The sequence below is a fragment of the Nerophis lumbriciformis genome, linkage group LG19 (assembly GCF_033978685.3).
Source record: "Nerophis lumbriciformis linkage group LG19, RoL_Nlum_v2.1, whole genome shotgun sequence".
Lineage (NCBI taxonomy): Eukaryota > Metazoa > Chordata > Actinopteri > Syngnathiformes > Syngnathidae > Nerophis > Nerophis lumbriciformis.
Window position 1 is genome coordinate 41,527,356 of NC_084566.2, and position 25,960 is coordinate 41,553,315.

General features: G+C 42.4%; 1 protein-coding gene across 1 annotated transcript in view; it reads right to left on the reverse strand.

Moving 5' to 3' along the window:
* Positions 1-8,250: 8,250 nt before the first annotated feature.
* Positions 8,251-25,960, reverse strand: part of chmp5a (charged multivesicular body protein 5a) — a 41,964-nt gene continuing 24,254 nt past the window's right edge. Inside the window, exons 7-8 of the mRNA XM_061979842.1 lie at positions 19,129-19,244; positions 8,251-8,604 (exon numbers count right to left, since the gene is read on the reverse strand). Of these exons, the coding sequence (XP_061835826.1) occupies positions 8,554-8,604; positions 19,129-19,244 (167 nt within the window). The 3' untranslated portion in view covers positions 8,251-8,553. The remainder of the gene's footprint in view (positions 8,605-19,128; positions 19,245-25,960) is intronic.

Below are 25,960 nucleotides of genomic sequence, written 5' to 3' on the forward strand. Positions count from 1 at the left end.
TAGAGAATCCTTTTGAATCGGAGAAAAAATCGTTTTTGAATCGAGAATCGTGTTGAATTGAAAAAAAAAAAATAGATATTGAATCGAATCGTGGGACACCCAAAGATTCACAGCCCTAGTGTTCAGCGTTTTCCTGCTCAAATGAGCGGACTGTTGAAAATAGGAATCGGGGGATTACTTTTCACAAGTAAGATTTAACATTAACATACTATTGGTTGTATTTTGTGAAAATAATATTACCACAGAGTTGAGAAGGAGCAAAGATCTTCAATAGTACTGAAATCCTAGCCGCTAGCAAACAACAGTATGACCAGTGTTGGGACTAACGCGTTACAAAGTAACGCGTTACTGTAACGCCGTTAGTTTCGGCGGTAACTAGTAATCTAACGCGTTATTTTTTTTTATTCAGTAATTTAGTTACCGTTACTACATGATGCGTTACTGCGTTATTTTACGTTACTTTTGATGTAGTATCGCTAGAAACAGAAGCGCTGCGGTGTCGTTCTTCTGAATCTTCCTCTGTCACAAGCCGGAGAGAAGAAAAGAGGCGCGGTCTATGTGTGTGTGGGTGTGGGTGTGGGGAGGCACACAATAAGTGATCCGCGGTTTGATATATGAAACAAACAAAAAAAGTTGTTGTCACGTTCAGTCCACACACAGCGTGGTCATGGCGAGCGGAGTAACGGAGGAGCTTGAACGCCCCGCGCCATTGAATCGGTGTGTTTATAAGTGCAGACTCGGTTGTGCAAAACGAGGGTTTTAAACACATGCTGAACGTGCTTGAACCACGTTACGACATCCCGTCGCGCACCCACTTCAGCAATAAGATTGTGCCAGATCTTTATGAGCAAGAGAAGAAAAAACTATCCCGAGCATCATCTGTTGCGCTCATGACAGACGGGTGGAAGTCCAGGGGAACTATAAGCGCTCACTTCATCACAGCAGACTGGGAGATGAGAAGACACGCCCCCTCTACGAGAGTCGCCTTGCGCAGGTACTGACACAAGCAGTGGAGGAATGGAAGATAAAGATATCCCAGTCACACGTGATAATGCCAAAAATCAAATAATTACAGAGAATGAGGCAGGACTGGGACCACAGATAGGTGCTTTGCACATGTAGTGAATTTGGCATCACAGAAGGGAATCTCAGTCAATAGGATGGAGCGCCTCTTTGGGAGGATCAGGAAGGTTTCCTACTTCCACCCAAGCACAACAGCTGCTCATGTGCTTAAGACAAAGCAAGAAATGCTAAAGCTGCCTGCTCATACATGATGTCCCAACGAGGTGGAACTCCACTTATGATATGTTGGAGCAGCGGGCAGCTATATACTCTGCATTGACCCACAACACCCTGAAGACAAATGTCACCCTGTCTGATGATGATGTGAGAGTGGCAGATGAGGTCCTCCAGGTGCTTAAACCCCTCAAAAGTGTTCCATCTCTACTGAGCACTAAAACTTCACCATCTGTGTCAATGATCCTGCCACTGAAAACAAGTATTCTAAAATCCATGGCTCCAAGTGTGGAAGACAGCAGCATCACTCCAGATGTCAGGCTTTATTTCACTACCTATGTTTCAAGGAAGATGATGTTTCTTCTTATGTTGCACTTAAACTTGTTTTTTTATTAATGGTCATTGGTCCAAGTTTAAAGAAAGGAGGAATGCCTTTTTATGTTGCACTGTTTTTCATTCATTATGTTAAAAGGAAAATAAAAATGCATGTCAAGTTGATCAACACATTGTATTATTCTCCAGTGCAATAACAGTACTGAAATGAAGGCAAAAAGGGCATTAATGGGAGCTTTAAAAAAAAAGAAGAAAAAAAGAAGTAACTAAATAGTTACTTTTCACAGTAACGCATTACTTTTTGGTGTAAGTAACTGAGTTAGTAACTGAGTTACTTTTGAAATAAAGTAACTAGTAACTGTAACTAGTTACTGGTTTTCAGTAACTAACCCAACACTGAGTATGACCATAACAGAATTGCTTGTCAATTAAATTAATTACATTTAAAAATGTCATACTTGAATAACATAAAGTTGAAATTAATGATTGTGACACCTAAAACAAAATTCACCAGCCGCCACTGATTATGATGCATTCTCATTTTAGGCAAAGTATAAGACAGTACTTTAACAGTTTAATTGTAACCAGGAATAAGTTTTCAAGTAACAATATTCAAATACTAACATTGTTGGGTAAGACAGAATTTGGTTTTATTCTCAATCCAGATTGGGGGTTTTAGCTGATATAAAGACTTTCAAGTGTTTGTATATGTTTATCTTTAAGTATTTGGCAGATGCTTTTATCCAAAGCTGTCACGTTCAAACACTGAGGACATCTATTAAACAAGACAAAAGGCAAGGAATCAAACAGAGACAGAATTCAATTTGGACTCAATATTGAGGAGAGACATGGCCACTGCACTCTCTGTACAGTCCTGCACCACGCTCTGACGAAGAAGGTTTTCGTCTCCTCATTTATTCAGATGTTCAATGTTCACGCACCAACACATGTCACAGCAGGAATGGGAAGTATGTAAAACAGTCATTGTTTTCGGTCGCTTTGAAGACCCAAGAAGAGGATTTCTCGGGCTTGGGCTCTTCCTGGATCCAGCTGGGACAGGTGTTGGAGGACAATGGATAACCCCTCCCGTCTCCTGACCACAGCAACTTCAAGAGGGCAGCGGGTCGTAAATAGCGTTGACCTCGGTTACCAAATAGTTGGAAGAGAGTTTGTGAAATACTCCAGAGAGAGTTCGTTTAACACTTCAAAGAGAGTTCCTCTGGAAGTTGAGCAGATCCTGCCATCTGTCCGTGTTGAAATCACAGTGGCGTTTCACGAGCATTTCTTCCTCTTGTTAGGCCTCGAAAGACAGCATTCATAATACAACGTTTCTTTTGTGATAACTTACAAACAATTATTCCAACAAAAGCGACATACATAAAAAATACATATAAAACAATCACTGTAAACATGATCATTTAAGGGAAGAATGTAATAGAAAATATCAATACAAAGTGTCAAGACAGAATAAACTCTGCTGCTGCAGCAACAGAGATGCAGTCTATAAGATATATAGATATCTAATGTATTCATACATGGTTTATGTAGCATGTATATATAACCTAATCATATTGTTTCTTCAACTTAAAAATAGCTGACCGTTTTTTCCCCTCTTCTCTGGGATAATATTCCCAGTTTTGATCTGGGACGTCTGGTCATAAGAATATTCTACTACTGTTAAGCAAACTATGAATAATAAAACATGTGTCCTTTATCATAGCTACACGTATGACAAAACAGCGGGTGAAAATCAGTGATATTCAGTGAGGTAAGATGAATGACAGTTCATTGCTCCTGCCAAATGAATTGCACTGAGTGGAGCGGATCACTACTCCAAGATGGCCGCCCCGCGTCTCGTCAGCGCCAGTAGGCAGCAGCGCTCCATGCTGCGTACCCTTAGAACATGTCTATGGTTACTTTCTTCTTCTTCTTCTGTGGTTTCATGGCGGTTGGTAAGCAGCCTTGTAGTGTGCATTACCGCCACCTTCTGATATGGACTGTGGACCGATATGGACCCCTACTCTTTATATTACTTTATCTAGAACAGTGTTTTTCAACCTTTTTTGAGCCAAGGCACATTTTTTTGCGTTGAAAAAATGCAGAGTCACACCACCAGCAGAACTCATTAAAAAACGAAACTCAGTTGACAGTAAAAAGTCGTTGTCGCAATTGTTGGATATGACTTTAAACCAGGCCTGGGCAATTATTTTGACTCGGGGGGCCAAATTTAGAGAAAAAAATGTGTCTGGGGGCCGGTATATCTATTTTTAGGAACACTAATGCAAAACCTCACAATAATGTCCGATTGAATGCTAAAAACGTTATGACAGACCACCTTAAAAAACAGAATGCCATCCATCCATCCATCTTCTTCCGCTTATCCGAGGTCGGGTCGCGGGGGCAGCAGCCTAAGCAGGGAAGCCCAGACTTCCCTCTCCCCAGCCACTTCGTCCAGCTCTTCCTGTGGGACCCCGAGGCGTTCCCAGGCCAGCCGGGAGACATAGTCTTCCCAACGTGTCCTGGGTCTTCCCCGCGGCCTCCTACCGGTCGGACGTGCCCTAAACACCTCCCTAGGGAGGCGTTCGGGTGGCATCCTGACCAGATGCCCGAACCACCTCATCTGGCTCCTCTCCATGTGGAGGAGCAGCGGCTTTACTTTGAGCTCCTCCCGGATGGCAGAGCTTCTCACCCTATCTCTAAGGGAGAGCCCCGCCACCCGGCGGAGGAAACTCATTTCGGCCGCCTGTACCCGTGATCTTGTCCTTTCGGTCATAACCCAAAGCTCATGACCATAGGTGAGGACGGGAACGTAGATCGACCGGTAAATTGAGAGCTTTGCCTTCCGGCTCAGCTCCTTCTTCACCACAACGGATCGATACAGCGTCCGCATTACTGAAGACGCCGCACCGATCCGCCTGTCGATCTCACGATCCACTCTTGAACAAGACTCCGAGGTACTTGAACTCCTCCACTTGGGGCAAGATCTCCTCCCCAACCCGGAGATGGCACTCCACCCTTTTCCGGGCGAGAACCATGGACTCGGACTTGGAGGTGCTGATTCTCATCCCAGTCGCTTCACACTCAGCTGCGAACCGATCCAGTGAGAGCTGAAGATCCTGGCCAGATGAAGCCATCAGGACCACATCATCTGCAAAAAGCAGAGACCTAATCCTGCAGCCACCAAACCAGATCCCCTCAACGCCATGACTGCGCCTAGAAATTCTGTCCATAAAAGTTATGAACAGAATGGGTGACAAAGGGCAGCCTTGGCGGAGTCCAACCCTCACTGGAAACGTGTCCGACTTACTACCGGCAATGCGGACCAAGCTCTGGCACTGATCATACAGGGAGCGGACTGCCACAATCAGACAGTCCGATACCCCATACTCTCTGAGCACTCCCCACAGGACTTCCCGAGGGACACGGTCGAATGCCTTCTCCAAGTCCACAAAGCACATGTAGACTGGTTGGGCAAACTCCCATGCACCCTCAAGGACCCTGCCCAGAGTATAGAGCTGGTCCACAGTTCCACGACCAGGACGAAAACCACACTGTTCCTCCTGAATCCGAGGTTCGACTATCCGGCGTAGCCTCCTCTCCAGTACACCTGAATAGACCTTACCGGGAAGGCTGAGGAGTGTGACCCCACGATAGTTAGAACACACCCTCCGGTTCCCCTTCTTAAAGAGAATGGAATTTTTAAATTGTTTTACTGAATGAGCCAGAATGTACATGAAAATAAAGAATGTGGGGTTTACAATATTTACTATGAACGATAAAACCCTGAATATTGACAACATATGAACGTCGATTGACATATTTTACAATCAAGCGAAACGCGACAAAATTCAACAAACACAGCGAAATGTGAATGGGAAAAAAACGGGAAAAAAACCCCACCTACTATCTGGTATATCACTAACCTTTAGAACTTTCCTTTCACGTCTGTCCCCGACACCCAAATTTCAGGCTCTGGAAACACTCTGTGGAAACGCTCCCCACCCACACTGCTTGGTGCCTCGTCTGAGCTGCTGTGAATTAGATTACTATAGTAACTAATTAAATTACCATAGTAACTAATTAGATTAGCATCATGCAAAAGCACAGATTCCAAGCATGTAAAGACTTAGTATAGTTCAAGACTTGCGGTCATTAGAAAACATGAATGCACATTGTTGGAATAATTGTTTGTAAGTTATCACAAAAGAAACGTTGTATTATGAATGCTGTCTTTCGAGGCCTAGCAAGAGGAAGAAGGCTCGTGAAACGCCACTGTGATTTCAACACGGACAGATGGCAGGATCTGCTCAACTTCCAGAGGAACTCTCTTTGAAGTGTTAAACGAACTCTCTTTGAAGTATTTCACAAACTCTCTTCCAACTATTTGGTAACCGAGGTCAACGCTATTTACGACCCGCTGCCCTCTTGAAGTCGCTGTGGTCAGGAGACGGGAGGGGTTATCCATTGTCCTCCAACACCTGCCCCAGCTGGATCCAGGAAGAGCCCAAGCCCGAGAAATCCCACTTCTTGGTCTTCAAAGCGACCGAAAACAATGACTGTTTTACATACTCCCCATTCCTGCTGAGACATGTGTTGGTGCGTGAACATTGAATATTGTAATAAAGAGGAGACGAAAACCTTCTGCGTCAGAGCGTGGTGCAGGACTGTACAGAGAGTGCAGTGGCCATGTCTCTCCTCAATATTGAGTCCAAATTGAATTCTGTCTCTGTTTGATTCCTTGCCTTTTGTCTTGTTTAATAGATGTCCTCAGTGTTTGAACGTGACAATAACATTGCTTGGATGGCAACATATGTTGCTCCAAAACCTGTATGTACCTTTCAGCATTAATGGCGCCTTCACAGATGTGTAAGTTACTCATGTCTTGGGCACTAATACACCCCCATACCATCACACATGCTGACTTTTCAACTTTGCGCCTAGAACAATCCGGATGGTTCTTTTCCTCTTTGGTCCGGAGGACACGACGTCCACAGTTTCCAAAAACAATTTGAAATGTGGACTCGTCAGACCGCAGAACACTTTTCCACTTTGCATCAGTCCATCTTAGATGAGCTCGGGCCCAGCGAAGCCGGCGGCATTTCTGGGTGTTGTTGATAAATGGCTTTAGTTACGGACTGTGGTTCTCTGAAGTGTTCCTGAGCCCATGTGGTGATATCCTTTACACACTGATGTCGCTTTTTGATGCAGTACTGCCTGAGGGATTGAAGGTCTGTAATATCATGCCTTACGTGCAGTGATTTCTCCAGATTCTCTGAGCCTTTTGATGATATTAAGGAGCGTAGACGGTGAAATCTCTAAATTCCTTGCAATAGCTGGTTGAGAAATGTTGTTCTTAAACAATTTGCTCAGGCATTTGTCGACAAAGTGGTGACCCTCGCCCCGTCCTTGTTTGTGAATGACTGAGCATTTCATGGAATCTACTTTTATACCCAATCATGGCACCCACCTGTTCCCAATTAGCCTGCTCACCTGTGGGATGTTCCAAATAAGTCTTTGATGAGCATTCCTCAACTTTCTCAGTCTTTTTTGCCACTTGTGCCAGCTTTTTTTTGAAACATGTTGCAGGCATCAAATTCCAAATGAGCTAATATGTGCAAAAAATAAAAGTTTATCAGTTCGAACGTTAAATATCTTGTCTTTGCGGTCTATTCAATTGAATATAAGTTGAAAAGGATTTGCAAATCATTGGATTCTGTTTTTATTTACCATTTACATAATGTGCCAACTTCACTGGTGTTGTTTTTTGTAGACTGTATGTTGTTGTATGTGTAATAAAACATGCAAATGTACTTTTTTTTGTTTTTGCAGTGCATAGTTTAAGGGCTAATATGTTTTTGACTTTTTTAATAGAAAATGAAAAAAAACAACAAGTGATGAAGCCCTCAAGAATAGCGAAATTTTTATAAAGTGTCAGTAAAAATACACGCAGGATATTTATAAAGAGCTGCATGCAAGGTCAAATAAATCATAAGATAAATATGGATATATTTTACGCCAATAGGAGCTCTTTTTAAAAATATTTAGTAAATACTACTCTGTTACAAAATATTGCTGAATAAGCTTCAGTGAAATGTACCCTGCTTTTAGGACTGTTAGAATAATTATGTATCAGTTATCACACAACTCTTATGCTTAAAGGCCGTTGCTATAGTTATTATCAATTGTGCTGAAGTTGTACTTTTCTATCTGTGCAAAGGCACACAACTTGTAATCTTCCATTGCGAGTTGTCTCGCATCAGCAGTTTGTTTCCAGACCCTGCCTGCTGACAGCCAAGGACGGACATCGAGTACCTCAACGCAGACAAAACAGAGACAGGGCGAAATCACGAGTGTCAGCACATTTCCATTCTGAATAATCACATATTGTGTCTACTGGGGCTGCTTGCATTACCCCTCCCTTCAGAGGCAGCCTCAGTGATGTTAACTAGGGACCTCCCGAATAAATAGAGGAGCACGTGGGACTGTACCTTAGAGCGTAGTCGGAGACTGTAACTGAGTGTGCAGCCCAATACGTTTCTCCTCATGAGCAAAATTCAACTCTGTCTCTGCTTGATTCCTTGCTTCTTGTCTTGTTTAATAGATAGTTCTGTGTTTGAACCTGACAAGGACTCAAACTCCTTCAAGCTTGCTGGTTTAAAAATGGACAGAAATGACACAGAATGTTCGTCAACTATAGCAATCAATAAATCCAGATTTACTTCAGTCATTGGTATGTTTCCATTCATCTGCAGACAGTTCAAAAGTCATCATACACACTAACAATCAAAAAACTAAATACTGAACTAAACTTAAATGATGTTAAAGTAAACTAATACTTACCAGTACAAACAATAAAATATTACCTATGTTAAGACTACATGCTAGTCCAGTTGAATTATTGTGGTCAAACAGTTTTTAAATGTAATATCAATGTTAATCTACATTCTTAAAAAAACCCCAAGTGTTTTCAAAGTGTAGCACTTTTTATGTTGCGGGAATCTGTGGTAGGCCAAACTCATCCACCAGAACGCCATCCTGTAATGAAAGAGAAAATGTTACATCTTCCACCTTCTTTCTATACCAGGGTCTCTCCGTGTTTCAACAGGTCAAGTTTAAGACGTTTTAAGACAATACTAAAAATAATTTAGGACCATTTTACATCAAAAAAACAACGAGAGGGCCAGATTGAATTGTATATGCATGAATTAATTGGGGCGGTATAGCTCAGTTGGTAGAGTGGCCGTGTCAGCAACTTGAGGGTTCCAGGTTCGATCCTGTCATGACTTGGTCCTGGGTGTTTGCTTTTCCGGGATGCAACGGAAAGTTGGCTCGGGCGAGACGGGAATGTGAGTACATTTTTATTTAAACTACAAAAAAAGGAAGTAAACAAAAGGCGCGCACAGGGGCGGAGGTACAAAACTAGACTATAAACACAGAACTTGCACATTGGCAGAAACTATGAACAATTAAACAAAACACTAACTGTGGCTTAATAAACAAAAACTTACTTGGCATGGAACCGGCATGAAAAAAAGAGTAGCAAGGGTCATAAGGGTGTGGAGAGTGCGCAGAAGCATAAATGCGGGGATGTCGTCAGAACGACAAACTGAAAACAATGAACTTAAATACTGTAGACATGATTAACGAAAACAGGTGCGTGACTCAAAACGCGAAACAGGTGCGTGACGTGACAGGTGAAAACGAATGGTTGCTATGGTGACAAAACAAAAGTGCACAAAAAGTCCAAAAACAAAACCGAACATGACAAAACAAAAACATGATCACACAGACATGACAGATCCCCGCTTCTGCCGTTGTGTCCTCACTTTACCCACACGGCTATAAATGTAACTTAGATGTTGGCTTTCACTACGTAAAAGCGCTTTGAGTCACTAGAGAAAAAGTGCTATATAAATATAATTCACTGCTCTTTCACATTGGAAAACAAAATGGTTATTGGTTATTACTAAATACACCAGAAGCTTTTCTATTGTAAACTAATTGAAAACAAATGAGAAAACATCAAAACAACCACTTTTCAGAGTTGCCATAGAACTGTTTTGCAGTGTGCTTCATGTCAATTGTTTTCATGTAACAACAACCAAAACATCAGCAATGGTAGAGGAAAGCACAACAATATGTAAATGTGTTGGTCATGTATGATGTCTTTTTGTTACCGTATTTTCCGCACTATTAGCCGCACCTAAAAACCACAAATTTACTCAAAAGCTGACAGTGCGGCTTTTAACCCGGTGCGCTTTATATATGGATTAATATTACGATTCATTTTCATAAAGTTTCGATCTCGCAACTTCGGTAAACAGCCGCCATCTTTTTTCCCGGTAGAACAGGAAGCGCTTCTTCTTCTACGCAAGCAACCGCCAAGGTAAGCACCCGCCCCCATAGAACAGGAAGCGCTTCTTCTTCTACTGCAAGCAACCACCCGCCCGCGTAGAAGAAGAAAAAGCGCGCGGATATTACTGTACCGGTACGTTTCATTTCCTTTGTGTGTTTACATCTGTAAAGACCACAAAATGGCTCCTACTAAGCGTCAGGGATCCGGTTCATGAAAAGACGCAATCTCTCCATCCGCACACGGATTACTATTTCACAGCAACTGATATTCCTGTGAACCGCACTGTGGATACAACGGGAGCACGTACGGTGAATATTCGCACCACAGGGAATGAGAAGTCATCCTTCACTGTGGTTCTAGCTTGCCATGCTAATGGCCAGAAACTTCCACCCATGGTGATATTCAAAAGGAAGACCTTGCCAAAAGAGACCTTTCCAGCCGGCGTCATCATAAAAGCTAACTCGAAGGGATGGATGAAGAAAAGATGAGCGAGTGGTTAAAGTAAGTTTAAGTTTACGCGAAGAGGCCGGGTGGCTTTTTTCACGCAGCTCTGTCCATGTTGATATACGTATGTTTGTGATTGCACATTTGCGTACATTTTGGGAGTGAACAGAGTTGTTAGAACGCTGGTTTTTAATATATTATTAAAGTTTGACTGACCTATCTGACTGTTTTTTTGACATTCCTTTAGCGCAGTTAGATGCGGCTTACAACACGGGGCGGCTTATAGGTGGACAAAGTTTTGAAATATGCCGTTCATTGAAGGCGCGGCTTTTAACCCAGGGCGCCTTATGGTGCGGAAAATACGGTAGATGTTGGCTTTCACTACGTAAAAGCGCTTTGAGTCACTAGAGAAAAAGTGCTATATAAATATAATTCACTTCATTAATTCACTGCTCTTTCACATTGGAAAAGAAAATGGTTATTGGTTATTACTAAATACACCAGAAGCTTTTCTATTGTAAACTAATTGAAAACAAATGAGAAAACATCAAAACAACCACTTTTCAGAGTTGCCATAGAACTGTTTTGCAGTGTGCTTCATGTCAATTGTTTTCATGTAACAACAACCAAAACATCAGCAATGGTAGAGGAAAGCACAACAATATGTAAATGTGTTGGTCATGTATGATGTCTTTTTGTTATTTTTGTTCGTAATGTGTAATGTCTATTGTTTAAATGTACGGCAGTGAAAATTAATAAATCTCAATCTTAAAATCTAATATATTGTCTGTATATTGTCCCTTCACCGGATTGACTGAGGAGTTTAAAGTCACCAGAGCCAGGGAGGTGTTACTTTACAGAGACTCATCTGACACCAGAGTCTCCTCTGCTGGCATCAAGGTCAGAACTGGGAGGAAGTGGAAGGCACAGGAGGCCGTTGACCAGGCAGAAGCAAGGCTGAGACATGGCGTCTTAGTAGGTGCTGTGGCGGTCGGTCGAGCTGGGCTGGGTAGCCATACAAGACCACGCTACGACAAAGCCCAGGGTCGAGAGAGACGGCTGATGGTGCAGGGAGAGATCCGTGCAGAGGTTGAGGAGGAACGCCGGAGCAAGACAGTGGCCATGCGCCAGCAAGGAGCCTGGACAAATTGGGACCACGCATCTACCCGGAAGATCACCTGGACAGAACTTTGGAAGTCAGAACCAGCAAGACTCAAGTTCCTGATCCAGTCAGTGTATGATGTCCTCCCAAGTCCATCCAATCTTCATTGCTGGGGGCTAGTAGAAACACCTGAATGTCCACTGTGCAAGGCACGGGGTTCACTGGAGCACATCCTGAGCTGCTGCCCTAAAGCCCTGGGAGAGGGGAGGTACCGTATTTTCCGCACTATTAGCCGCACCTAAAAACCACAAATTTACTCAAAAGCTGACAGTGCGGCTTATAACCCGGTGCGCTTTATATATGGATTAATATTAAGATTCATTTTCATAAAGTTTCGGTCTCGCAACTACGGTAAACAGCCGCCATCTTTTTTCCCCGTAGAAGAGGAAGTGCTTCTTCTTCTACGCAAGCAACCGCCAAGGTAAGCACCCGCCCCCATAGAACAGGAAGCGCTTCTTCTTCTACTGTAAGCAACCACCCGCCCGCGTAGAAGAAGAAAAAGCGCGCGGATATTACGTTTCATTTCCTTTGTGTGTTTACATCTGTAAAGACCACAAAATGGCTCCTACTAAGCGACAGGTTTCCGGTTCATGAAAAGACGCAATCTCTCCATCCGCACACGGACTACTATTTCACAGCAACTGCCTAAAGACTTTCAAGAAAAGCTGGCTACTTTCCGTGCATATTGTAAAAACAAGATAGCTGAAAAAAAGATCCGGCCAGAGAACATTATCAACATGGACGAGGTTCCACTGACTTTTGATATTCCTGTGAACCGCACTGTGGATACAACGGGAGCACGTACGGTGAATATTCGCACCACAGGGAATGAGAAGTCATCCTTCACTGTGGTTCTAGCTTGCCATGCTAATGGCCAGAAACTTCCACCCATGGTGATATTCAAAAGGAAGACCTTGCCAAAAGAGACCTTTCCAGCCGGCGTCATCATAAAAGCTAACTCGAAGGGATGGATGGATGAAGAAAAGGTGAGCGAGTGGCTAAGGTAAGTTTACGCGAAGAGGCCGGGTGTCTTTTTTCACGCAGCTCCGTCCATGTTGATATACGACTCCATGCGCGCCCACATCACGCTGGTTTTTAATATATTATTAAAGTTTGACTGACCTATCTGACTGTTTTTTTGACATTCCTTTAGCGCAGTTAGATGCGGCTTATAACACGGGGCGGCTTATAGGTGGACAAAGTTTTGAAATATGCCGTTCATTGAAGGCGCGGCTTATAACCCAGGGCGCCTTATGGTGCGGAAAATACGGTACACTTGGCGCCACGACCAGGTGCTGAAGGCAGTAGCAGACACCATTGGCACTGGAATCCAGCAGAACAAACATCAGCTCCCAGTCAGGCATAACATCTCCTTCGTCAAGGCAGGGGACAAACCACAGGCTGGATTTAAGGCCCCAACCGGACTGCTAGCCACAGCCCGTGACTGGCAGCTTCAGGTGGATCTCGGCAGACAGCTGAAGTTTCCAGAGCGCACAGCAAGGACATCGCTTAGGCCAGACCTTGTCTTAACTTCTGACTCAACGAAGCAAGTTGTGCTGCTGGAACTTACAGTCCCCTGGGAAGACCGGATGGAAGAGGCCTATGAGCGAAAGAAGGCCAAATACCTTAAGCTGGTCGAGACATGCAGAGAGAGCGGCTGGAGGACCGCTGTGAGCCTATAGAAGTGGGCTGCAGGGGCTTTCTAGGGCAATCTGTGCATCAAGCATTCAGACTTCTTGGAATCAGAGGGTTGCTGGAGAGAAAAGCCACCAGAAATATCAGTGAGGCTGCTGAGAAAGCCTCAAAGTGGTTGTGGATCAAGAGGGGAGACAGATGGAGTAGTTCGCTGCTTGGACACAAGCCGGGGCCTGATCAGCCCCGGTTGGGTCGCCCAGGCGAGGGTGTATAGAGATCAAAGACCCGAAACACCCAATGAACCTCGGTTCTTTACTGATGATGTGTTCAAGCTGCACCGCAAGGTGTTTCTCAAATCTAAATCTCAATCTTAAAATCTAATATATTGTCTGTAGAAGGGACAGCTAGCAGTTCTGCTAAAACTAAATGGTTAACTTTTGCTCAGAATTGAGCAAACATATAAAAACATCTACAGTACTACTGTATCTGACCAAGGTTGTGAAAAACAAGAGAGTACAGAGCCGTTCTGTACAAAGAAAGAAGGCGATTGTGGCTGGCAAGCCTGAAGCAGGTTGTGAATAATGTGGATAACATTGACATTGGTAAGTATGAATACATGTTTACCTGTTTTTGTGACTTTCTTGAAAAGCCAAGGACTATTTTTCCATTAAAAATGAAAAGATGACATTCTCAAATCGTCCTTGCCAACCATAAACTGACTGTAAACATTACACAGACCTTTATAGCTTTAATGTCACTTACTGTACACACTTGTAAAAACAAGATTAGGCAATAGAAGCTGACCTGAAATGACTGGAATAAATAATAGAAATACTAGAAAATGCAATTTCGTGTAAATGCCAAAATGCTGAAGCTTACCGTATTTTCCGCACTATAAGGCGCACCTAAAAACCACAAATTTTCTCAAAAGCTGACAGTGCGCCTTATAACCCGGTGCGCTTTATATATGGATAAATATTAAGATTCATTTTCATAAAGTTTCGGTCTCGCAACTTCGGTAAACAGCCGCCATCTTTTTTCCCGGTAGAACAGGAAGCGCTTCTTCTTCTACGCAAGCAACCGCCAAGGTAAGCACCCGCCCCCATAGAACAGGAAGCGCTTCTTCTTCTACTGTAAGCAACCACCCGCCCGCGTAGAAGAAGAAAAAGCGCGCGGATATTATCATTTCCTTTGTGTGTTTACATCTGTAAAGACCACAAAATGGCTCCTACAAAGCGACAGGGATCCGGTTCATGAAAAGACGCAATCTCTCCATCCGCACACGGATTACTATTTCACAGCAACTGATATTACTGTGAACCGCACTGTGGATACAACGGGAGCACGTACGGTGAATATTCGCACCACAGGGAATGAGAAGTCATCCTTCACTGTGGTTCTAGCATGCTAATGGCCAGAAACTTCCACCCATGGTGATATTCAAAAGGAAGACCTTGCCAAGAGACCTTTCCAGCCGGCGTCATCATAAAAGCTAACTCGAAGGGATGGATGAAGAAAAGATGAGCGAGTGGTTAAGGTAAGTTTAAGTTTACGCGAAGAGGCCGGGTGGCTTTTTTCACGCAGCTTCGTCCATGTTGATATACGACTCCATGCGCACCCACATCACGCTGGTTTTAATATATTATTAAAGTTTGACTGACCTATTTGACTGTTTTTTTGACATTCCTTTAGCGCAGTTAGATGCGGCTTACAACACGGGGCGGCTTATAGGTGGACAAAGTTTTGAAATATGCCGTTCATTGAAGGCGCGGCTTATAACCCAGGGCGCCTTATGGTGCGGAAAATACGGTAACTGAAATGTTGATGGAATGTAGAATGAATGTAGGAATAGTTTGAATGGTGAAATGGTTTGAATGTTAAATAGCTGACGATGACCGGGAATATTATTTGAATGTATAATGAATGTAGAAATGGTTGAACTAGTTTTATAGGTTAAAAGTGGTTTGAGAACAGAATCTGTACTGAAATGTAGTATAAATCTTCAAATCCTAAATGTTGGCATGGTTGGAAGAGCTAACATACTTCTGAGATGCAGAAAGTTACGGAATCCGTGATTACGTTAAAAAGTATTAAAAACTAGCATAAACGTTAGCATGCTAACATTAGCATGGTTACAGGGGAACAGCTAACATACTTTTTAAGATGGCGCCAAGTAAGAGAGTCCAAGATTATTAGGTTAAAAAAAATACAAAAACAGCTAAAATGCGAGCAAAAAAGGTTAGCATACTAATGTTAACATATTAACATTAACATGCTAAAGGGAAAAACCTAGCATACTTCTAAGATGGCGCCAAGTAAAGAAATACATGATTGTATGGTGATAAAGTACAACATTTGCTAAAATGCTAGCTAAAGACAATACCATGCTAATATCAAAATGCTAACCGGGAACAGCTAGCATTCTTCTAAGACGACACCGAGGAGCAATTTCCGTGATTTTTAGGTAAAAATTTATGAAATTAACTAAAATTGATGGCAAAAATCATTAGCATGCTAATATTAGCATGTTGACTAACAAGAGCAAAGAGCTTTTTGACTTTGGAACCCTTGAGAAATATGAGATATGTAGAAGTTTGTATTTTACCCAATCATGTATGTGGGACAATCGTTGGGACTTTAACTTTAACTTATTTTTTCAATGGGGTGAAATTCCTGGTAATTCCGGGCAAAACGGAAATTTGGAGAAATGGAAACATGTTTTTGGCTTCAATGTCCAGGATGAGGAGAGTATGGAGATGGTGGAACGGTTCGATTTAGGTAAAAAAATGGTGTAAAAAATGTCCCAGAAAGCCTGGAATTCCTGGTAATCATCAACATTTTGGGAGAAAAAAATATGCTTGCCATTGATTCTCAGCCGAGTCGAACGTTTCAATACTTGAACGGTTCCAATCGGACGAAAACTTGGGGAGAAGAAGTTAAAAGAGAAAAGTGCAAAAAACAGTGGTATTTGAAAGCAGGATTTCCTGGCAATCAGGGACATTTTGGGATACATTTTGACTTCAATGTCCAGGGTGAGTGGAGGGTGTGGATGTTGGAACGGTTCAAATCGGTTAAGAAATGTGGGATGTGGAGGTTTGTATATTGCCCATTATTTTTTTAATGGGAGGAAATTCCTGGTAAACCTGGGTAATCAGGGAATTTTCCGAACCAAACTGCTGTCTTGAATATCCAGGGTGAGTGGAGTGTGTTGATGGTAAAAGGTTCATATCGTAGGAGAAATGTGGGATATGCAGTCGACTATACAGCATATTTCCCTTTCATTGTCAATGGGGAGAAAATTACCGGAAATCCTGGAAAAACTGTAAATTATGGGAAAGGAAAAACATGTTTTGCGTTTGATATATGGGAAGAGCAGTGTGGGTGGATGGATGAAATGTTGAAATCGGGTTTAAAAACTGCGAAATATTGTGAGATATTTTCCCTTTCTTTTGAATGGAAATTCCATGGAAATTTGGGAATTTCGGGAAAACTGGAACGTTTTGAAAATACTGATACAAGCACAATTGTCCTAGACGATATGAGTGGCTTGATGTTGGAATTAAAAAAATGTTGACATAGTCACAGTTTGAATTGAGAATGGGAATTTCGGAATTCCTGGAATTTCAGGAAAACCAGGAATTTTTAAGAAAAGCAGAATCACTATTTTTGTTCTCCTGATGATGTGAAATGTTTTGATGGTGGAATAGACGGGAATTGGTTAAAAAAATCTGGAGCGTGAAAACTTTCCAGCAAGAGGTGAAAACAGGGCTTTGGAAAACCAAGAATTCTGGAAATTCCTAGAATGTTCTGGAACCTGAACATTTGCTACTTTCAATTACCACAATGCCTGGAATGTGTTAAAGGTGGAATGGTTTGAATTGGTTGTAAAAAATGTGTACATTGCGGAAAGTTAGAATATTAGCCCATTCATTTTCAATGTGAAGAATGTCCCGAAAAACTGGGAAATCTGGGAATGTTTTTGATGAATGTTGAAGAAGTCCCAACGATTCGTGAGTAGGCTGAACATTGTGAAGTTGGAACACTGTGACTCGGATGAACACGGACGAAGTTGTGCTGAGCCAAACAGTGGCGGAATAGAATTAAGTTATTTTTATAGTTGCTCTGCTGTGAATACACTGTGAATACACTGTGAATACACTGTGAATACACTGAATGAATACACTGTGAATAAACTGTGGATAAACTGAATGAATACATTGTGAGTACACTGAATACACTGTGACTGTGAATACACTGAATACACTGTGAATACACTGAATACACTGTGAATACACTGAATACACTGTGAATTCACTGTGAATACACTGTGAATACACTGTGAATACACTGTGAATAAACTGTGAATACACTGTGAATACACTAAATGAATACATTGTGAATACACTGTGACTGTGAATACACTGTGAATACACTGTGAATTCACTGTGAATACACTGTGAATACACTGTGAATACACTGTGAATAAACTGAATACACTGTGAATACACTGTGAATACATTGTGAATACACTGTGAATACACTGAATACACTGTGAATACACTGTGAATACACTAAATACCCTGTGAATACATTGTGAATACACTGTGAATACACTGAATACACTGTGAATTCACTGTGAATACACTGTGAATACCCTGTGAATACATTGTGAATACACTGTGAATACATTGTGAATACATTGTGAATACACTGAATACACTGTGAATACACTGTGAATACACTGTGAATTCACTGTGAATACACTGTGAATACCCTGTGAATACATTGTGAATACACTGTGAATACACTGAATACACTAAATACCCTGTGAATACATTGTGAATACACTGTGAATACACTGAATACACTGTGAATACACTGTGAATACACTGTGAATTCACTGTGAATACACTGTGAATACCCTGTGAATACATTGTGAATACATTGTGAATACACTGTGAATACACTGTGAATACACTGAATACACTAAATACCCTGTGAATACACTGAATACACTGTGAATACACTGAATACACTGTGAATTCACTGTGAATACACTGTGAATACACTGTGAATACACTGTGAATACACTGAATGAATACATTGTGAATACACTGTGACTGTGAATACACTGTGAATACACTGTGAATACACTGAATACACTGTGAATTCGCTGTGAATACCCTGTAAATACATTGTGAATACACTGTGAATAAACTGAATACACTGTGAATACACTGTGAATACACTGTGAATACACTGAATACACTGTGAATTCACTGTGAATACACTGTGAATACCCTGTGAATACATTGTGAATACACTGTGAATACACTGAATACACTAAATACCCTGTGAATACATTGTGAATACACTGTGAATACACTGTGAATACACTGAATACACTAAATACCCTGTGAATACACTGAATACATTGTGAATACACTGAATTCACTGTGAATACACTGTGAATAAACTGAATACACTGTGAATACAGTGTGAATACACTGTGAATACACTACTAGCACAGAGAAATGAGTGTGTGCTTACTGTATGTAATAGTATGATTTCACTGGTAAACATCTCATATTGATGTAGTTCGGCAATTGGCACCAATGTACCCACATAACACTCCTTAGGAGGTTTAAGTTGATCCTTGTATAGTTGTGCAAGTGTTTGTGCTGTTTCAGCATCTTTTGACACATAGACTTATCCCGGTTTTTTGACTTTTACATTATTATTCCATTAAATTTCACCGCCATGTTTACAAACGCTTACCTCCTCGACGGCACTACATCCTGGTCCTAAACACTTCATACGTTTCCCTCCACCGGCTTTTTTAGAGATCGTAAGGCCTCAATTTAAAAAATTGTTGATTCAAGACTTTTTCGGACTTTCTTAAGACCCCCCGCGTACACTCTGTATACAAAAAAGATGAAGAAACAAGACGTTTGGTAGTTACTTTGTTTGTCTTGCTTTCCCCAGGCATGCCCTCGGGGATGGAGGGAGCAGTTGAGGCCTCGTCCAGGTAAGAACTGTCCTCATCCAGCAGGAGCTCGTCACCCAGGGCATCCAGCTCTGGAACACAAAATAAGAAAAATGCACTTAATTGCCATTCACTACTTAGTATACGTTACTGCACTTTACTACACCGCTCTTTCAACGGGAGCAGGAGAGGCTTTGCACCACCAGATGACACTGTTGTTCTGGCAAATATATATTTTATATTGAATACAGAGCAGTGATTGTGAAAAAAAACAACTTGTATGTAACATGACATAGGAATATATTAGGTATTATAATAGCAATAGAGTTGTACGGTATACCAGTATTAGTATAGTACCGTGATACTATCCATCCATCCATCCATCTTCTTCCGCTTATCCGAGGTCGGGTCGCGGGGGCAGCAGCCTAAGCAGGGAAGCCCAGACTTCCCTCTCCCCAGCCACTTCGTCCAGCTCTTCCTGTGGGACCCCGAGGCGTTCCCAGGCCAGCCGAGAGACATAGTCTTCCCAACGTGTCCTGGGTCTTCCCCGCGGCCTCCTACCGGTCGGACGTGCCCTAAACACCTCCCTAGGGAGGCGTTCGGGTGGCATCCTGACCAGATGCCCGAACCACCTCATCTGGCTCCTCTCGATGTGGAGGAGCAGCGGCTTTACTTTGTGCTCCTCCCGGATGGCAGAGCTTCTCACCCTATCTCTAAGGGAGAGCCCCGCCACCCGGCGGAGGAAACTCATTTCGGCCGCTTGTACCCGTGATCTTGTCCTTTCGGTCATAACCCAAAGCTCATGACCATAGGTGAGGATGGGAACGTAGATCGACCGGTAAATTGAGAGCTTTGCCTTCCGGCTCAGCTCCTTCTTCACCACAACGGATCGATACAGCGTCCGCATTACTGAAGACGCCGCACCGATCCGCCTGTCGATCTCACGATCCACTCTTCCCTCACTCGTGAACAAGACTCCGAGGTACTTGAACTCCTCCACTTGGGGCAAGATCTCCTCCCCAACCCAGAGATGGCACTCCACCCTTTTCCGGGCGAGAACCATGGACTCGGACTTGGAGGTGCTGATTCTCATCCCAGTCGCTTCACACTCAGCTGCGAACCGATCCAGTGAGAGCTGAAGATCCTGGCCAGATGAAGCCATCAGGACCACATCATCTGCAAAAAGCAGAGACCTAATCCTGCAGCCACCAAACCAGATCCCCTCAACGCCTTGACTGCGCCTAGAAATTCTGTCCATAAAAGTTATGAACAGAATCGGTGACAAAGGGCAGCCTTGGCGGAGTCCAACCCTCACTGGAAACGTGTCCGACTTACTACCGGCAATGCGGACCAAGCTCTGGCACTGATCATACAGGGAGCGGACTGCCACAATCAGACAGTCCGATACCCCGTACTCTCTGAGCACTCCCTACAGGATTTCCCGAGGGACACGGTCGAATGCCTTCTCCAAGTCCACAAAGCACATGTAGACTGGTTGAGCAAACTCCCATGCACCCTCAAGGACCCTGCGGAGAGTATAGAGCTGGTCCACAGTTCCACGACCAGGACGAAAACCACACTGTTCCTCCTGAATCCGAGGTTCGACTATCCGGCGTAGCCTCCTCTCCAGTACACCTGAATAGACCTTACCGGGAAGGCTGAGGAGTGTGATCCCACGATAGTTAGAACACACCCTCCGGTTCCCCTTCTTAAAGAGAGGAACCACCACCCCGGTCTGCCAATCCAGAGGTACCGCCCCCGATGTCCACGCGATGCTGCAGAGTCTTGTCAACCAAGACAGCCCCACAGCATCCAGAGCCGTAAGGAACTCCGGGCGGATCTCATCTACCCCCGGGGCCTTGCCACCGAGGAGCTTTTTAACTACCTCAGCAACCTCAGCCCCAGAAATAGGAGATACTAATGAATCATATTCAGTACTATACCGCCTCAGAAAAGTACCGGTTCCCCATTCCCAAGCGCCCCCGTCATCGTCACGTCGTGTCATTGCTGGTTTACGAGCAGAGGAGCATGTTCGGCAGCGCGCACACACGGAGCACTTACAAGCAGACACAGTGTATAGACAGAAAAGGGAGAATTTTGGCTTAAAAACTAACAATAAAGGTGAAGTTATAACACTGAAACACCCTCAGGAAGAGGTGCTTTAAGACATTGCTAGCTAGTGTCGGAGGCAGATATTTACATTTATCCGAATTTAAGTTGTACTTTTTCCATTTCTTTGTCATATTTGAAAACAGCTCGTGTTTTCCATTTCTTCTCTTGATGCTCTGTCAGCAAGTATACTGTGTGTGTTAACCTTGAGTTCTTTGGAATGTGTTTTGACTAGCATTTGTTTTGTCTACAGAGATGGGACGAGAGAGAGGGTGGTGGGATCGGGAAGACAGACCATTTTGGGAGGCGCAATAGAATGTTCTAGGGTTAGACTGGTCTCAATCAATGTATATTGGCAAAGCTTTGAGAATATACAACAAAATACCTATTCTGTCTCTGGTGGTTTTTCAACTCAGCTTTAAGTGTCGGAAAGAACTTGGGAGCGAATTGAGACTTGAATTCCCTGGGAGGAACAACTGGTCCAAAACGCAACACTAGCTAGCAACTAAAGTTCAGCCGCAGTCGGCAGTGTTTTAGCTACTTCTAAATCACTAATCCTGGTCTCCATGGCGACAAATAAAGTACGTTTCTTACAAGTATCATTATCACTGCAGGACGAGGAATAGCTAAACATGCTTCACTACACACCGTAGCTCACCGGCGTCACAATGTAAACAAACGCCATTGGTGGATCTACACCTAACATCCACTGTAATGATACCAAGTACAGGAGCGTATCTAGTCGATATTGCTATGATTACATCGATATATTTTGGCATCAGAACATATTTTTTCGGTTTTTAAAAAAAAAATATATTATGTTTATAAAGTCAGTAAATATGTCTCTGGACACATGAGGACTTTGAATATGACCAATGTATGATCCTGTAATGACTTGTTATCGGATCCATACCCAAATGTGTGGTATCATCCAAAACCAATGTAAAGTATCAAACAAGAGAATAATAAGTGATTATTACATTTTAACAGAAGTGTAGATAGAACATGTTAAAAGAGAAAGTAAGCAGATATTAACAGTATATAAACAAGTAAATTAATAATTCATTTTCTACCACTTGTCCTTAATAATGTGTACAAAATAATAGGTGTATAAATGACACAATATGTTACTGCATACGTCAGCAGACTAATTAGTGTCATGACTTGGACTGTGGAGTTTTTGTTTTCCCAAGATGCAAGAGAATTTGGATCGGACATGGCTTGAAGGTGGGTACATGATTTATTTAACACTATAACTACAAAGAAAGGATCAAACAAAAAGCGCGCACAGGGGCGGAGGTACAAAACTAGACTATAAAACACAAAACTTGCACATTGGCAGAAGCTATGAACAATTAAACAAAACACTAACTGTGGCTTAATAAACAAACTTACTGTGGCATGGGATCGTGAACAGGGCTTGGAACGCGAGGATAGCAGGGTGAGAAAGGCTATGACTCCAGGACGAACAACAGAAAATGAATGAACTTAAATACTATGGACATGATTAGTAACAGGTGCGTGACTCAAAACAGGTGCGTGACATGACAGGTGAAACTAATGGGTAACTATGGTGACAAGACAAGGGAGTGAAAAGACAGAAACTAAACAAAACATGACTTACGGTAAAACAAAACATGATTACACAAACATGACAATTAGAAGTCTTTGTTTGTTTACTTACTACTAAAAGACAAGTTGTCTAGTATGTTCAACATTTTATTGAAGGACAAACTTGCAATAATAAACACATGTTTAATGTACCCAAGATTTTTTGTTAAAATAAAGCCAATAATGCCATTTTTTGTGGTGCCCTTTATTTAGAAAAGTATCGAAAATAGGGCTGGGCGATATTGGCTTTTATTAATATCTCGATATTCTTAGGCCATATCGCGATATACAATACAGTGGGGCAAAAAAGTATTTAGTCAGCCACCGATTGTGCAAGTTCTCCCACTTAAAATGATGACAGAGGTCTGTAATTTTCATCATAGGTACACTTCAACTGTGAGAGACAGAATGTGAAAAAAAAATCCAGGAATTCACATTGTAGGAATTTTAAAGAATTTATTTGTAAATTATGGTGGAAAATAAGTATTTGGTCACTTCAAACAAGGATGATCTCTGGCTCTCACAGACCTGTAACTTCTTCTTTAAGAAGCTCTTCTGTCCTCCACTCGTTACCTGTATTAATGGCACCTGTTTGAACTCGTTATCTGTATAAAAGACACCTGTCCACAGCCTCAAACAGTCAGACTCCAAACTCCACTATGGGCAAGACCAAAGAGCTGTCGAAGGACACCAGGAAAAGAATTGTAGACCTTTACCAGACTGTGAAGAGTGAATCTACAATAGGCAAGCAGCTTGGTGTGAAAAAATCAACTGTGGGAGCAATTGTCAGAAAATGGAAGACATACAAAACCACTGATAATCTCCCTCGATCTGGGGCTCCACGCAAGATCTCATCCCGTGGGGTCAAAATGATCATGAGAACGGTGAGCAAAAATCCCAGAACCACACGGGGGGACCTGGTGAATGACCTGCAGAGAGCTGGGACCAAAGTAACAAAGGTTACCATCAGTAACACACTACGCCGACAGGGAATCAAATCCTGCAGTGCCAGACGTGTCCCCCTGCTTAAGCCAGTGCATGTCCAGGCCCGTCTGAAGTTTGCCAGAGAGCACATGGATGATACAGCAGAGGATTGGGAGAATGTCATGTGGTCAGATGAAACCAAAATAGAACTTTTTGGTATAAACTCAACTCGTCGTGTTTGGAGGAAGAAGAATACTGAGTTGCATCCCAAGAACACCATATCTACTGTGAAGCATGGGGGTGGAAACATCATGCTTTGGGGCTGTTTTTCTGCTAAGGGGACAGGCCGACTGATCCGTGTTAAGGAAAGAATGAATGGGGCCATGTATCGTGAGATTTTGAACCAAAACCTCCTTCCATCAGTGAGAGCTTTGAAGATGAAACGTGGCTGGGTCTTCCAGCATGACAATGATCCCAAACACACCGCCCGGGCAACGAAGGAGTGGCTCCGTAAGAAGCATTTGAAAGTCCTGGAGTGGCCTAGCCAGTCTCCAGACCTCAACCCCATAGAAAATCTGTGGAGGGAGTTGAAAGTCCGTGTTGCTCGGCGACAGCCCCAAAACATCACTGCTCTCGAGAAGATCTGCATGGAGGAATGGGCCAAAATACCAGCTACTGTGTGTGCAAACCTGGTAAAGACCTATAGTAATCGTTTGACCTCTGTTATTGCCAACAAAGGTTATATTACAAAGTATTGAGTTGAATTTTTGTTATTGACCAAATACTTATTTTCCACCATAATTTACAAATAAATTCTTTAAAAATCCTACAATGTGAATTGCTGGATTTTTCACATTCTGTCTCTCACAGTTGAAGTGTACCTATGATGAAAATTACAGACCTCTGTCATCATTTTAAGTGGGAGAACTTGCACAATTGGTGGCTGACTAAATACTTTTTTGCCCCACTGTATATATCTCGATATTTTGCCTAAGCCTTGAATGAACACTTGATTTATATAATAGGGCGCATTAAAGGAGTCATATTATGTTGATTTTTCTGAATTGAAAACACTTCCTTGTGGTCTACATAACATGTAATGGTGGTTCTCTGGTCAAAATGTTGCATAGATGATGTTTATGGGGCCATGTCCTTCACTATGTAATAAGTTACTGCGAACGTTATCTCTGTGTTTGTGACTATGTTTTTCATATGGTGTTGATCTGTAAATGGAAGACGTCAGGCTCATTTGTCAGTGCAGGTTGTTTCGGCCTTTTTTTTGGGTGTGGCACCGGCCGGAGACGTTAACGTGCGGAGTTTCAAGCACTCTTCATTCTCTCGCGGGTGACTTTTTAAATGAAAGAACAAATTAGTAGTGCTGCTACCAATGTTCCCTCTAATTGTTCATTTGTGTGAGCAAACACAAAAAGTCCCTGAGCATTCAGTGGAGCACGTGTGAGCAACATCACACGTGGCAATACCAGCAGCACACCTGTCTCAAACAAATCTTTTATAATAACACTCAAATGAAAGGAGTCATTTTCATGTAATATTAGTGATTTGGCCCACTTGTAATGAAAATAAAAGAAATCTTGTTTTTCATAAGCTATGGATTAGTGTTGTACACAGAGGTGGGTAGTAACGCGCTACATTTACTACGTTACATCTACTTGAGTAACCTTTGGGATAAATTGTACTTCCAAGAGTAGTTTTAATGCAACATACTTTTATTTTTACTTGAGTATATTTATAGAGAAGAAACGCTACTTTTACTCCGCTACTTTTATCTACATTCAGCTCGCTACTCGCTACTAATTTTTATCGATCTGTTAATGCACGCTTTGTTTGTTTTGGTCTGTCAGACAGACCTTCATAGTGCCTGCGTTTCAACAAATACAGTCACTGGTGACGTTCACTCCGTTCCACCAATCAGATGCAGTCACTGGTGACGTTGGACCAATCAAACAGAGCCAGGGGTCACATGACCTGACTTTAAACGTATTCGGGTGTTACCATTTAGTGGTCAATTGTACGGAATATGTACTGTACTGTGCAATCTACTAATAAAAGTTCCAATCAATCAATCAAAAGTGTGAAGGAAAAAAGACCCTTTTTTTATTTCAACCGTCCATCCCGTCAAAAGCCTAAAGACTGACTGCACAGT